This window comes from Phyllopteryx taeniolatus, chromosome 9 (genome assembly GCF_024500385.1).
Source record: "Phyllopteryx taeniolatus isolate TA_2022b chromosome 9, UOR_Ptae_1.2, whole genome shotgun sequence".
Taxonomy (NCBI): Eukaryota; Metazoa; Chordata; class Actinopteri; order Syngnathiformes; family Syngnathidae; genus Phyllopteryx; species Phyllopteryx taeniolatus.
Window position 1 is genome coordinate 23,269,573 of NC_084510.1, and position 15,025 is coordinate 23,284,597.

General features: G+C 41.8%; 1 protein-coding gene across 2 annotated transcripts; it reads right to left on the reverse strand.

The window, feature by feature from the left end:
* Positions 1-147: 147 nt before the first annotated feature.
* On the reverse strand, positions 148-14,973 carry bicd2 (bicaudal D homolog 2 (Drosophila)). 2 transcript variants are annotated; one of them, XM_061784690.1, is made up of 8 exons: positions 14,375-14,973; positions 12,087-12,299; positions 10,529-10,669; positions 9,880-10,341; positions 8,011-9,009; positions 3,433-3,584; positions 2,909-3,140; positions 148-1,225 (listed from the first exon to the last, which is right to left on the reverse strand). In XM_061784690.1, exons 1-8 carry the CDS (start codon positions 14,606-14,608, stop codon positions 1,223-1,225), a joined length of 2,436 nt encoding a protein of 811 aa, XP_061640674.1. In that variant the 5' UTR covers positions 14,609-14,973; the 3' UTR covers positions 148-1,222. The 2 variants fall into 2 exon arrangements, with proteins under 2 accessions (XP_061640674.1, XP_061640673.1); XM_061784689.1 differs by having other exon boundaries at positions 10,529-10,681; positions 14,375-14,970.
* Positions 14,974-15,025: the final 52 nt, after the last annotated feature.

A 15,025-nucleotide genomic window follows, 5' to 3' on the forward strand; every position in this document is an offset into this window, starting at 1 on the left:
CTTCTCAGTACACTGCCACACAACTGCAAACATCTCTAGTATCTCTGGCACTAGATAAAACGTGATCAATATTGCATTGGTAAGGCTAGAATTGTGATAGAGCGCTCACATTTGATCTCAAATAACAAAGAAACAAATCATCAGAACTGTGGGAGTTAGATCATTTTATTTGTTTACAAGTCACAACTGTTAGCACTGACAGTTCTGCAGTCATGATGACTTTTGCTTTTGTGTTTTACCACAAGCCTTTGTGAAATTTTGACCATCCACCTCTGTTCAACACAACTGAACAATAACTGTAACTATAATGAAATATAACCACAGTAGGAAAAAGCGAGAAACACCATGTAACATAGTTTCACTTGGCATGACCAAGGGTAGGAGTTATCCAATCTTAAAAATTGCACTTACACCATCACACGAAATGGCACCGGAGGTGAACTTTTTAAAGGAAAAGCTTTTTCAAAGTCGCATACAGTATAACACAAATGCATGACATACTCTTTTGTGAATAAAGTGAATACTATTAACATCTGACTTTAACTTAGGCAGCCTTAAATACAATGTTGCATTAATACTCTTCCTTACTGATGACGAGCATAATTTGCTCTGCCATGGTTACAGAGATAATTTACTCTAAATTATGTAGTTCATTATTATACTGGAAAATATTATTTTGTTCCTGTTAAGGTATCTAACAGAAATTGCCTATTGTTTCATCTCTATTTCAAACAATGGATTGAAAATTCAGGTTTGTGAAGATGTAACTTCTTGTTATAAAATAAATACAAATAACAAAAGTCGGTGAGTAACTTAGAAATGATGACTCTGGCACATAAAAATGCACTTTTTGTAAAAATATTTCATAATATTAGAAAAGTGAAAAACAGTTAGCTTAGAAATGAAGCGACAACGTAAAATGCAAAGTGCTCAGTTGGGGTAACACGCACACACACAGGCAGCAAATAATCAAATAATTATTAATGGTGACTCTTCCATTGATTCATCGTAGTGGCGTCCATTCTTGGAAGACTGAAGGACTGTAGAGACTGCTGATGCGGCATGTAACAGTTTACAAAAAAAAGTTTTGGCACTTTAAAACAAGGCCCTTGTTGTGTATGATCCGGTGTATGCATGATTTGGAACGCAATTAGACAACAGGAGAACAGGTGTCTGGAAACTGCACACTGATCAAACTCCTCAAGGACACTTGACGAGAGATTTACTGTGGACGAAAAGATAGAAAGGGGAAAAGAAATCGTATTTAATCAATTGCTGATTGATTGATTGATTGATAGTGAGACAAAATTGGCAATCAGAAAAGAAAGCGTGCAATGTGATTTTCATGCAGGCGTTGATAAGAGTCAATAACAATTCACTGCTACAAAAGGGCCCTCAAATTCTTACCATTTAATCATATCACAGATGTATTGGAGAGATGGGAGAGATAGTAAAAATATAATGTGAGATTAAACAAATCATTGTTAATAGAGAACTAGACAATGCAATACGTGTAGACAGGACATATGTAAATAATTTCTTAATTTGCTCATTTTAGTTTGGAAATTTGTACATTTTGGCAATGCGAATAGTTCCCAAGAATGTCCGGAATGGGCTGAACAGACAGTTTTAAGTTGAAATGGCTTGAATCGGTCAAGAAATAATGTGAAATATCTCTTTGTTTGGAATTTCATGTTATAAAGTTTTTGTCATTTTGTAAATGGGAATAGTTAACAAGACCTGAATAAGCTAAACATTTTGAAGTTGGAATGGTTTGAGTCAGTGAAGAAATGTTCAAGGAGGGGTCTTTTAAATGTGGAATTTCTATTGTGAAATTTTGTGAATTTTAGTGTGAAATATTGAGAATGTGGGAATTCTCTAAATGTGGAAAATATTTTGTTAGAATCAGAATGAAATGTTAAAGGAAAAATAAATAGTGTAAAATTTCACTTGAATGTTGGAATTGTATGGTTAAAATGTGGGAATCTTAGTGTGAAAAGTGTGAAATTGGGGAACATGGGAATTGTTGGGATGTGAAAGTATTTTGAAGTTAAAACTGTTTCAATCAGTCAAGAAATGTTGAAGGAGGAGGGAAAAGAGTAAAACATTTGTTAAATGTGGCAATGTTATTGTGAAAATTTGGGAATTTATTTTAGTTATTGTGGAATTTGGGAAATGTGGGAATTTTGGGAATGCAGAAAAAATCCCAAAATGTTCGGAAAGAGCTGAATTAGTTAATTAATAGTTGAATGTCTCATTCACATAAATGTTTTTTTGTGGCGGATGAAAAGATGGAATTCTGTGATAACAAGGAATTTTTGGAATATCGAAAATAGAAAATGGAATGTCCTGAATTTGAGTTGAAGTTGGAATGATTTGAATCGATGGAGAAATGTGGTAGAATTAGGACAGCAAAAAAGGGCTGAATAATAATAAACAAATTTCGAAGTGTAGAATAACGTGTGTATGCTTCCAGAATTGTTACATTTGGAAAAATTCTAGTTCCATTTAAATAAAAAACATGAAGATCTGTTACGCATCATGTCCATAAATATTTACAACTATATATAAAAAATATCTTAACACATGACAAAGATTTAATACAACAGCCGTTAACGTAACTCAAACGAATGTGAGTACTGCGGGTCCTTTAATCCTGTAATTAGTACAATTATCCTTTTCATAACCAACAAACACAAACATGAGTTCCCAATTTAATGGTCTATTACTTATAAAAACGCATATGAAAGACACCTACAAAATAGATTCAGTCTGTTAATTACCATGAAAATGATAGCTAGCGACTGTCAGGGAGGATCGTTGTTCTTTGGATGATGCTACGCATGCACAAAATGGTGGATTTTGCAGCCAGCCTGAGCGGCGGGCCCGCATTATTGCCAGGACTTACGTGATGACTGGATGGGGCTCCCTTGCCCTTAGTCTTGCTCTTCCCCGCCGCCAATGTGGCAGTGTTGCGGCGCGCCTGCTCATGGTCAAACTCCAGGTCCTCCAGACGCTGGGTGAGGGCCAGTTTCTGCTGGATGGCCATTCGTAACAGAGAGTTCAACGTCTTCTTCTCATCCTCGGCCGCCGCCAATTGCCTCTGCATGTCGTCTAGCTGGGTCACATACTCGTCGCACCTGACAGGAACAAGAGTAGAAAAAAAAGAAACAAGCTCAAACGAAGAAATGAACGAAAAAGTCCCACTGACGGCAGGGGGTGCCATTTACCCGTTTTACTAGTTTACAGTTCGACCATATGCTCTCACCATAAGCCAAATGTAGTTTCCAGATGGAAGGACTATTACATCAGACAGTTCCCACAATGCTTTGTGCCACATCGTTCGCTGCTGTTTTTTGTTCAATTACTGCTATTAGTGTGATTATGTTTCCAAAAAAAGACAGATACAGCATCAAAATAATATAATTCTACCTTGAAGCGAACATGGCTCTGAGAGAGGAGAAGGTGGCAGCGTCTTCTTTTAAAACCTTGAGTTCATTGCGGAGCTTCATCATGGTCTCAGTCACCATGGCCTTCTCACTATCGTATTTGCTCTTCAGGTTGCCCAGTGCGACCTCAGCCGTCTAAGGAATAAACGTGATTTATACAAATCAGTATTAACCAATTCCGAATGATGTACAGTAAACCACCACACATACATAGGGTTCTGTATTTTTTAACTTCACCAATTTATGGATTTTTAGTTTGAACCATTGGAAAACTTTATTCTCTGAAAAACTCACCAATCCACTGTTTCTGTGCTCAGGCCAATGCAAAAAAAAGTATTGCTTTACTGCCATTCTGTTGCATTTTTGTGCCAAGGAACTTTGTTGAAGTGAGTTGAGGAGCTTCATCTAGACAAAGGCACAGATTTGCTGCCATCATATGGCATCTTGGTGTCAATGAACTAGGGTTAAGTAGGGTCATCTTATATTTAAGTGGAATCTTAATGTTAAAACTGTGCATAATGTTACAGTGGCTTACAATAATATTAAATATACTTTTTAGGAAGAAAACCTCGTTTTTTATAAAAATTTGGGCCTACTAGCCTGGTCCTTATGGTAGTACTTGAAGAGCTCAGTGTTGCCATACAGCAAAGAATCCGAATATACCGTTTTATTTAGTTGTAGTTTGTAGTGGCGTAGAAATGCACTGCACGTGTTACCTAATTCAGTTACTCAACAGGGGTAAAATATGTTCTCAGTATAATAAAGTGCAGTTCTGTATTATTCCAAATTACAACCCCAATTCCAATGAAGTTGGGACATTGTGTTAAACATAAATAAAAACAGAATACAATGATTTGCAAATCATGTTCAACCTATATTTAATTGAATACACTACAAATACAAGATATTTAATGTTCAAACTGGTCAACTGTATTGTTTTTAAGCAAATAATCATTAACTTTTTATTAATTTTAGGCCTGCAACACGTTCCAAAAAAGCTGGGACGGGTGGCAAAAAAGACTGAGAAAGTTGAGGAATGCTCATCAAACACCTGTTTGGAACATCCCACAAGTAAATAGGCTAATTGGGAACAGGTGGGTGCCACGGTTGGGTATAAAAGGAGCTTCCCTGAATTGCATTCACAAGCAAAGATGGGGCGAGGTTTACCTCTTTGTGAACAAGTGCGTGAGAAAATAGTCGAACAGTTTAAGGACAATGTTCCTCAACGTACAATTGCAAGGAATTTAGGGACTTCATCATCTACGGTCCATAATATCATCAAAAGGTTAAAAAAAAAAATCTGGAGAAATCACTACATGTTAGCGGCAAGGCCGAAAATCTCCTGCATCCTCCTCTCGAACACCAACTGCCATCATGTCTTCCCTCACGACATCCATCAACCTTCTCTTTGGTCTTCCTCTAGCTCTCTTGGCTGGCAGCTCCATCCTCATCATCCTTCTACCAATATACTCACTCTCTCTCCTCTGGACGTGTCCAAACCATTGAAGTCTGCTCTCTCTAACTTTGTCTCCAAAACAGCGAACCTTGGCTGTCCCTCTGATGAGCTCATTTCTAATTTTATTCAACCTGGTCACTCCGAGAGCGAACCTCAACATCTTCATTTCCGCCACCTCCAGCTCTGCTTCCTGTTTTCTCTTCAGTGCCACTGTCTCTAATCCATACATCGTGGCTGGCCTCACCACTGTTTTATAAACTTTGCCCTTCATCCTAGCAGAGACTCTTCTGTCACATAACACACCTGACACCTTCCTCCACCCGTTCCAACCTGCTTGGACCCGTTTCTTCACTTCCTGACCACACTCACCATTGCTCTGGACGGTTGACCCCAAGTATTTAAAGTCCTCTACCCTTGCCATCTCTTCTCCCTGTAGGCTCATTCTTCCCCCACCACGCCTCTCATTCATGCACATATATTCTGTTTTACTTCGGCTAATCTTCATTCCTCTTCTTTCCAGTGCATGCCTCCATCTTTCTAACTGTTCCTCCAGCTGCTCCCTGCTTTCACTGCAGATCACAATGTCATCTGCAAACATCATGGTCCACGGGGATTCCAGTCTAACCTCATCTGTCAGCCTATCCATCACCACTGCAAAAAGGAAGGGGCTCAGGGCTGATCCCTGATGCAGTCCCACGTCCACCTTAAATTCTTCTGTCACACCGACAGCACACCTCACCGCTGTTCTGCTGCCCTCGTACATGTCCTGTATTATTCTAACATACTTCTCTGCCACTCCAGACTTCCGCATGCAGTACCACAGTTCCTCTCTGGGTACTCTGTCATAGGCTTTCTCTAGATCTACAAAGACACAATGTAGCTCCTTCTGACCTTCTCTGTACTTTTCCATCAACATCCTCAAGGCAAATAATGCATCTGTGGTACTCTTTCTAGGCATGAAACCATACTGTTGCTTGCAAATACTCACTTCTGTCCTGAGTCTAGCCTCCACTACTCTTTCCCATAACTTCATTGTGTGGCTCATCAACTTTATTCCTCTATAGTTGCCACAGCTCTGCACATCACCTTGGTTCTTCAAAATGGGCACCAGTACACTTTTCCTCCATTCCTCAGGCATCTTCTCACACACTAGAATTCTATTGAACAAGCTGGTCAAAAACTCCACAGCCACCTCTCCTAGATGCTTCCATACCTCCACAGGAATGTCATCAGGACCAACTGCCTTTCCATTTTTCATTCTCTTTAATGCCTTTCTAACTTCCCCCTTACTAATCATTGCCACTTCCTGGTCCACCACACTTGCCTCTTCTACTCTCCCTTCTCTATCATTTTCCTCATTCATCAACTCCTCGAAGTATTCTTTCCATCTACCTAGCACACTGCTGGCACCAGTCAACATATTTCCATCTCTATCCTTAATCACCCTAACCTGCTGTACATCCTTCCCATCTCTATCCCTCTGTCTGGCCAGCCTGTATAGATCCTTTTCTCCTTCTTTAGTGTCCAACCTGCCATACATGTCATCATATGCCTCTTGTTTTGCCTTTGCCACCTCTACCTTTGCCCTGTGTCGCATCTCAATGTATTCCTTTCGCCTCTCCTCGGTCCTCTCAGTGTCCCACTTCTTCTTAGCTAACCGTTTTCCTTGTATGATTTCCTGTACTGTGAGGTTCCACCACCAAGTCTCCTTCTCTCCTTTCCTGCCAGAAGATACACCAAGTACTCTCCTGCCTGCTTCTCTGATCACCTTGGCTGCAGTGGTCCAGTCTTCTGGAAGCTCTTCCCGTCCACCGAGAGCCTGTCTCACCTCTTCCCGAAAAGCTGCACAACACTCGTCCTGTCTCAGCTTCCACCACATGGTTCTCTTCTCTGCCTTTGTCTTCCTAATTTTCCTCCCCACCACCAGAGTCATCTTACACACCACCATCCTATGCTGTCTAGCCACACTCTCCCCTACCACTACCTTACAGTTGGTAACCTCCTTCAGATTACATCGTCTGCACAAGATGTAATCCACCTGTGTGCTTCTACCTCCGCTCTTGTAGGTCACCCTATGTTCGTGCCTCTTCTGGAAAAAAGTGTTCACTACAGCCATTTGCATCCTTGTTGCAAAGTCTACCACCATCTGTCGCTCCAAGTTCCTTTCCTGGATGCCGTACTTACGCATCACTCTTCATCACCCCTATTACCTTCACCAACATGTCCATTACAATCTGCACCAATTACGACTCTCTCTCTGTCTGGGATGCTGAGAACTACATCATCTAGCTCCTTCCAGAATTTCTCTTTCACCTCTAGGTCACATCCTACCTGTGGGGCATAGCCACTAATCACATTACACATAACACCCTCAATTTCAAATTTCAGCCTCATCACTCGATCTGATACTCTTTTCACCTCCAAGACATTCTTAGCCAACTCTTCTTTTAAAATAACCCCGACTCCATTTCTCTTCCCATCTACACCATGGTAAAATAATTTAAACCCTGCCCCTAAACTTCTAGCCTTACTGCCTTTCCACCTGGTCTCCTGGACACACAATATATCAACCTTTCTCCTAATCATCATGTCAACCAACTCCTGAGATTTTCCTGTCATAGTCCCAACATTCAAAGTCCCCACATTCAGTTCTAGGCTCTGTGTTTTCCTCTTCTCTTTCTGCCGAAGAACCCGCTTTCCACCTCTTCTTCTTCTTCTTTGACTTTGACTTCGACCCACAGTAGCTGAATTTCCAACAGCGCCCTGCAGGTTGACGGCGCCGGTGGCGGACGTTGTTAACCCGGGCCACGACCGATCCGGTATGGAATTCTTTGGATGAACGCTCATATTTGTTTGGCAAGGTTTTAAGCCGGATGCCCTTCCTGACGCAACCCTCTGCATTTATCCGGGCTTGGGACCGGCCTACAGTTTGCACTGACTTGTGCCCCCCATAGGGCTGCATTCCCCCCATAGGGCTGCATTTATATATATATAACCACAATATTAAACATTAAATTAATACCTCTCTTAACTGTGGATCTCATTAAATTGTGTACATAATAATGCATCTAGTGAGCAAAAATAGAGTAAGTGTGGTCCTCTGACCTGTTTGTTGGCTTTGAGCACAGCTCGGAGCGTGGCGATCTGTTCTCTCTTGGTGCTGAGCAGAGACTTCACTTTGAGGATCTCCTCCATGCAAGCCTCTTTGTCCTTATCTGCCACGGTGCTCAGCTCCAGGTTGGCCAGCCTCTGGCGGGACAGCTCTGTGGTACGGTCCACCGCTTGCTGAAGGTGGCGGATCTGGTCTCGGATGATGGCAACCAGGTTGTAGATGTTCATGGGCTCTGGGCGAGGCTCAGGGGCAGAGACGACCGCGGTGTCGACAGAGTCTGGCTTTTTAGTGTCAGCCTCGGGAATGACTCCGTTTGTGAGAAGTATAGAAAACGGGCGTACCTTTGCTTCCTGCCCTCGCCTCACCAATGCTTTGCCCTCCTTGTAGTAGTCCAACATGACACGGTTGGGGGTCTCATTGTTGCACATGCAAACATGGTTGTAGAGATTTGCTAGCTCCTCACTAAAGGTTATAAGCTCATCTTGGGCCACATTAAGGCTGCCGAGTGATTCACTTGCCGTCTCGCTGACCAGACGGAGCTCCTTCTCCAGACGGGCCATCTCCATTTTATCTGCTTGGCTAATCTTCTCCAGGGAAGCCAACCTTGATCTGAGATCATGGAGGTCACACTCCAGCCTTGCTCGTTCATCTTGGTACTGGCTTCGACAATTCTTGTACTGTGCCCTAAGCGTCTTGAGCTCCTGCCTCAGCTCGCCCGCTTCAGACACGGCCACGGTGTATTTACACTTTAGGATCTCCGGCCCGTTGATGTCCAGCTCATAGTAGTCTCCGTCTTCGTGGCTGTCTCGATCTTTTTCACCGTCAAGGGCGGACTGGCGCTCCTTGCTGGCCTGAAGCTTCCTCATGGCGCTAAGGTTTTCAGTCAGTCTGTTAACCGTTTCCTTTTGTTCAGACACTGTCCCATAGGCCTGTTCAAGCTGCTTCTGATTCTCCTGCAGAGTGTTGATGAGAGCCATTTTCTCCCTTTCCACCTAAGACAGAATTATGAGCTGTTTCAGTAGTGTGACATTCAGACATTTCTTATGAAATACAGTTAGAAGCATACAACCCTTAACTCATCCTTTGTCAAAGCACAATATTTAAATGTTTTTTACAACCGAAATGCACAGGTACTTAAAAAATTTGTGACCAGCAATTGAAAAAGCCCTATCCCTTCTGAGCTTCAGTACCTCCGGAAGCAGTTGGTCAACTGACCTGAGGCACTGCGCAGGAGTGTAGGTATGGAGCAGCTCAGAAAGGTATGGGGGATGGGCAAGAACATTAAGAAATTTGAAAAAAGGCTAAAGTGCACAGGCACCCAGCAAAGGAATGCCAGAATAGGAGTTATGTGCTCCCTCTTATGTGATATACCTAAGAGGCGAGCAGCAGCACTCTGAACCAACTGGAAATAATTGAGGGAGAGCTGGCTGACTCCAACATGCATTACAGTAATCTATCTGAGATGTAATAAAGGCATGGATTACTGATTCATTTTAAAAGGGAGATGTGCTTCTTTTTATCCGTTCTAAAACTACTCAATGTGTAGCTGTGTGTGCTTTGACAGAGCATCTTGAAATCATACAACAAGATGTGTGATGGCGTCAGTGTGCATATACTCTATGTTGAACAGAGACATTCCTTTCAGCACAACAGGACGGGCAAATAAAGTGTACAGTGGGTTACTTCACACCCCTGTCCCGCTTTCTGGAATTCACTATACACAAATGTCGTCCTCCTATAGCTCTGAAGACAGGTTATTGACGGAGAAACATGTCAGTGCTGTTTATACAGAACAGTGACCCTGAAAAATCCCATCTTTAACAGGTTATGTAAAAGGAGGTACTATTTTATGAATCTCCTACCTGTCCAAGCTGTTGTTTCAGCTTCTGAATCTCAGAGATGTTGAGCTCACTCAGGAGGTCATCCACCAGGCTCGGAGCAGGCTTGAAGTCTCCTCTCTGCCCTGCCACAGAGTCATTGTCTTTGTCACCTTCACCTGCCTTGATCAAGCCATTCTCAAAGCCTCGGATCAGGTCATCGTTGTCCAGATCGGAGATTGCAGCGGTATCGTCATGGAGTTTAAGGTTATCAAATGAGATATTAAACAAGCCATTGTACACGGAGCCGCCGATGGTCACAAAGTGCGAGAGCTCCTTGCGCAGGTTGGCCTTCTGTTCGCGTTCAGTTTTAATCGTTTCTAAGGCCTCGGTTAGCTGGCGCTCAGCGATCTCCCTCAGCCGCATAGCATCCTCCAGCTGGCTGTTTAGGCACTGGGAGTCCTCCTCTAGACGGCGAATCTCATACTTGAGGCCTTCAAATTCCACCTAAATGGGTAATAAGACGTACACATAAGACTGTAAAGAATTGTGTTGAAACCAAAAGCAAAAAAACACAAGGAGAGCCAACTGTTTATCAGATTTGCAGCCTTCTTACACAATGATGTGTATGCTTATGCTCTGAATAATGCAATTGCGTGTATTTTTCATAGTCACTGCAACCACTTTGTCGCACCTGGTTCTGTCTCAGCGCAGATACTTGTTTCTGCAGAGAGATGTTCTCCTCTTCCAGTTCACTGTAATCCTGCAGCAGCCGGGCTTCCCGCACCTTATACTCTCGAATGTCATCGCGCAGCTGACTGCGCTGCAGCTCCACCTGGTCAGAAGTCTACTCATTGGAAAAAGTCAGAATAGGAGGAAATATGGGACATTCACTATGCATCACTTGAAACACAGTGAAGGAATCCACAGTCGTGTGGCAAAAATTGTAATGTTTAAAAAAAAAAAAAAAAAAAAAAGAGGCTCTTACACAAAACATGATATCATGAGACTACTCAGCATAAATCACTAGAGCTCAGTTCAGCAAGCATCTAAGGATTAACTTTGTGTGGTTTGTCGCTTCTTTTTAAGGTTTATTCCAAAAGATGGAGATTCCTCCACAATAAGAGTTAAGAGAAGAAGAAAAAAACAATACAAGAAATATACCAGAAGTTATGTGCAGCTAAGCAGACTCACATTTTAAAGCAGTGAGACTCCAGCTTTATCATACACATCATCATTTGTTAATCAAAATTAATACTGCTAACAGATATTAACTTTCTTCTACACTTGTATGCAAGTTATGAATGTTAAAATTAGAACTACAGGCCTTGAATACTTAAAATTGAGTATTCTACTAATTATCCCATCGATTAAGCAATTGGATAAAAATAGATTTAGTATTATTAAACAATTACAAGCATATGAGATGCAGGTTTTTTTGCTTTTTTTTTTTATATCTACTTGGGGTCGCCATCCTCACGTTCTACTGTAGTATTATGCCTTTGTGTGTGTGTGGCTTTAAAAGGCGGCTCTGGCCCGGTGAGTGACGTGGGCATCAAGAGAATGAGAGTGTAGAGTTGGCTGGCTGTTAACAGGCTAACACGTCTGAATAACTCTGCATGAGTTTTAGCCATCGGCAGCTTGTGTATACTTATTACACGTTTGTTTTCTAGTTATTCAATAAAGCAATTGAAAGTGCATCTATCCTTGACCACTTGTGAGGCCAATACAGTACTGTACATTCTAACAAGCAATGGTAGGCAATATTTAATGACCTAACGTAGCCTAACAAAACGTTGCGTAATGTCACTTTGTGCTGACAATCGTAGATGTGCTTTTGTGGTACATATTGCAGTTTATCTTTCTTTTTAAGTGTTAAATGATCCCAAACTTTGGACATTCTATGTTTTTTCAGACTCTTTCCTCCTGACTAGCTGCTATGGTGCCGACTTATTTCTACAGAGTGGTACATGTGACTGCATTACCTTTAGTCCTCGTGTAAAAAAGATCTGCAAAACGCTCAGGCAGAGATTTTGCGTCAACCTGTCTTTGTAATCAAATTATTCGAGTTATCCGATTAATTGTTGCAGCACAAAGTGTTCCTTAAACTACTGCCTGTACTGTTAAAACAACAGTTTGTGTGTGATGGATTTATTTAATTCCTAAGAGATTTTGTTTTCTAAACTCAAATAAATAAGGTTAACTAGTGTCTCGGAATACTCTGCGTTTGACGGTACTTTCATCTCATTCACCTCTCTCATTTCCAAAGCGATGTGTGACAGGCGCTCATTCTCAGCTTGCACACTGGCAATTGAGACTTTGGCCTGGCGAAGGTCATTCTGCATCTCCAGAACCTTCTGTTGGTACTGCGCCTCTTTACTGGCCGACTCCAGGATCAACGATTCCTCCCTGCTCTCTCCGTCTGCTGCCACCTTCCTGTGGGCTGAGTGCACTTGCCCGAAGGCCTGAGGACAGAAAGGATAGATAAACATAGCAACAAACAGGGAGAGAAAAACACGCAAGCAGCCAGTTTTCCAAGTCATATATTTTCATGGAGCAGAATTATCTCTTTGAAGGCAGCATAAACTAAAACTGGAACACACCAGAATCGCAAATACACTTAGCATTGATATGAATTGCCTGCTATGAAGACAACAATTAAAACTGTTCTGACATATAAAAAAAATATATATATATATATATATATATATATATATATATATATATAATCTAACCACTGATTTGGTCAATCATGGCTCCAGCTCTGACGGCATTCTTGCTTGAAAAGGAAGTAGGTCATCATAATCATGAGACCTTCCTAAGAATGAGCTAATACTGTGAGTCAGCTGATCATGATTTACCCCACAAAAGACTTCATATGGATGATAATTACCTACCATCAACGTACTATTGAAAATAGGTCATAATTTTGTTGTCGGAATCAATATTTTTTGTACAAAACACTGAGTAAAATGCTATACCCTGCAAAGGGAAGTGGCTGGGGGTGGGGAGGTATCTGTGGTCATGCAGGATGTGGGAGTTGCACAAAATGTATTGGAGGAATTTGTGCAGGGTCTGTACTCAAGTTGGACTGTTGTCTTTCTGTGCGATGTGATATTGTTTGTATTTCACGTTTGCCACAGAGGCAGCCATGAAAGAAGAACACGGCAGAGCATACCGTGAAGAACAAGTCCGGACATGTGACAAGACACGTTTCTCTCTTTCATAATGAAGAAATTATTCCATCATACGCCAAAAAGCTGCCTACAAACGTAACTCAAGTATGATGGTTAATCAGAAACATTTCAGAATCACTGGATATTTTCTACACCTGCACAATCTAAAGAGATTCAATATAACTAATGTTCTGTCATTTTAAATAATTTCCCAATGAATTGACAGAGCTAGCATGGTGGTTGAGTGGTTAGCACTCTTCCTCACAGTTCTGAGGTTCAGGGTTTGAATATCGGCTCTGGACTATCTGTGTGGAGTTTGCATGTTCCCCCCGTGCTTGGGTGGGTTTTCTCCAGGGCATCTGGATTCCTCGCACATTCCAAAAACATGCATGGTAGGTTGAGTGAAGCCTCTAATGTGAGTGTGGATGGTTGCGTTTCTCATACGTGCCGTGATTGATTAGCAAGTGGGGACAAATTCAGGTCTGACCTCACCTCTCCCAAAGTCAGCTGGGATAGGGTCCAGCTCAACCATGACTCAAATGAGGATAAACGGTATAGAAAATTCTTTTCACTTTTATTTTACAACTTGTGGTGTTGTCAAGAACTAGTCTTGTATATTTTTACACTCTTTATTTTGTAGTTAACACACAGGTATTAAAATATGGTGTCTGTATTCCTACTTGGATATTCACCAGATTCTATGTTCTTTGGCGCTTATTTCTTCTTCAACTCTTATCTACTGTATGTATTCCTTTTACAGTGTCCCCTAGTGTTCAGACTGTGACACCACATAACTGAAATACCTTGTGTTACAGTTTACATTTAAGTAAAATGTGTGGCAAGATATTTAAAATGTCAGGACAGAAAAGTTACTCAAAAGTGTTATAGCTGAGCAAAACTTAGGTCATATTCAAGAAACGTTTGTTTTTGAACAATGTCATTAATATAAAATATATTTTCATCACAATTGCGAGACATGTTATCGTCAAAATATTTAATAATAATCATTAGAAAAAACTCTTAGTAGGATGCAGAGCAGTTGGACCACTGCAAACTATGACCACAATAATAAACAAGTTGGACCATTTTGTGTAAAAAAAAAAACAAAAAAAAAGAACATTATCTTTTGATAGGCAGATGTTTTTTATTTTTTCCAAATAAAACTGAGCTCTTGTATTTCATCTCATGAGACCGCGCAGGTGTAGCCGCGAGTGAATTTAATAATAGAAGGAAAACCTGAATAATTCAAGACAAAGCTAGGCTTTTCTTTTTAGCTTGCTTTTACGTAACATTCTGATTAAAGTCTGTATGTTGTTTGTAAGTGACCTTCGACTGACTATGTTTCAAGGGTGACCTTTTACTACCTCTTTGAGCTGATCCAGCTCCTGTCGGAGAGCCTCATGCTCGCTCTCCAGCTCATCAAATCGCTGCTTGAGCTGTTGTTTCTCCTCCAGCACCGCCAGTCCATATTCCGCCGCCTGGATCTTTTCCTGCGTCGTTTCTCGCAGCTCCCGGGAGAGTCGTTCCACCTCGACTCGGAGCCACTGGGGCCCGGCCTCGGTCACCAGTACCGCTTCGGGATATTCCTGGTCCGCCATGGAAATGCTGGCGAACCGCAGCCTCCCAGCTGTAACGGGACCCAGCCCTGGCTAGCAGGAGCAGCGAAGAAAAGCGAGCAGGACTTCAAATCACTGCCATCTTCCCTTTGAAGCGCATTGTTGGAACTCACACAGCTTCAGTGTGCTTTATTCGCTTCGTTACACATCCCGAAGGCTCGCGCTCGTCGACACTAATGCCATTGTCGGTGACTTTTCTTGGGTCGCTCTATTCTTGAAGCTGACAGACGAAACTTGAGTGGAGATAATCGAGTGGAAAAAAAAAAAAAATGCCCCTGCATGACATTCAATTTAGTGGAAAGGGAAATGTAGTTTAAGTATCGCATTAGTCCGTCCGCTTCACTTGTCATATGAACCACACGTACCGAAATGCATTGCGCGGGCTTTGACAGAATCGAG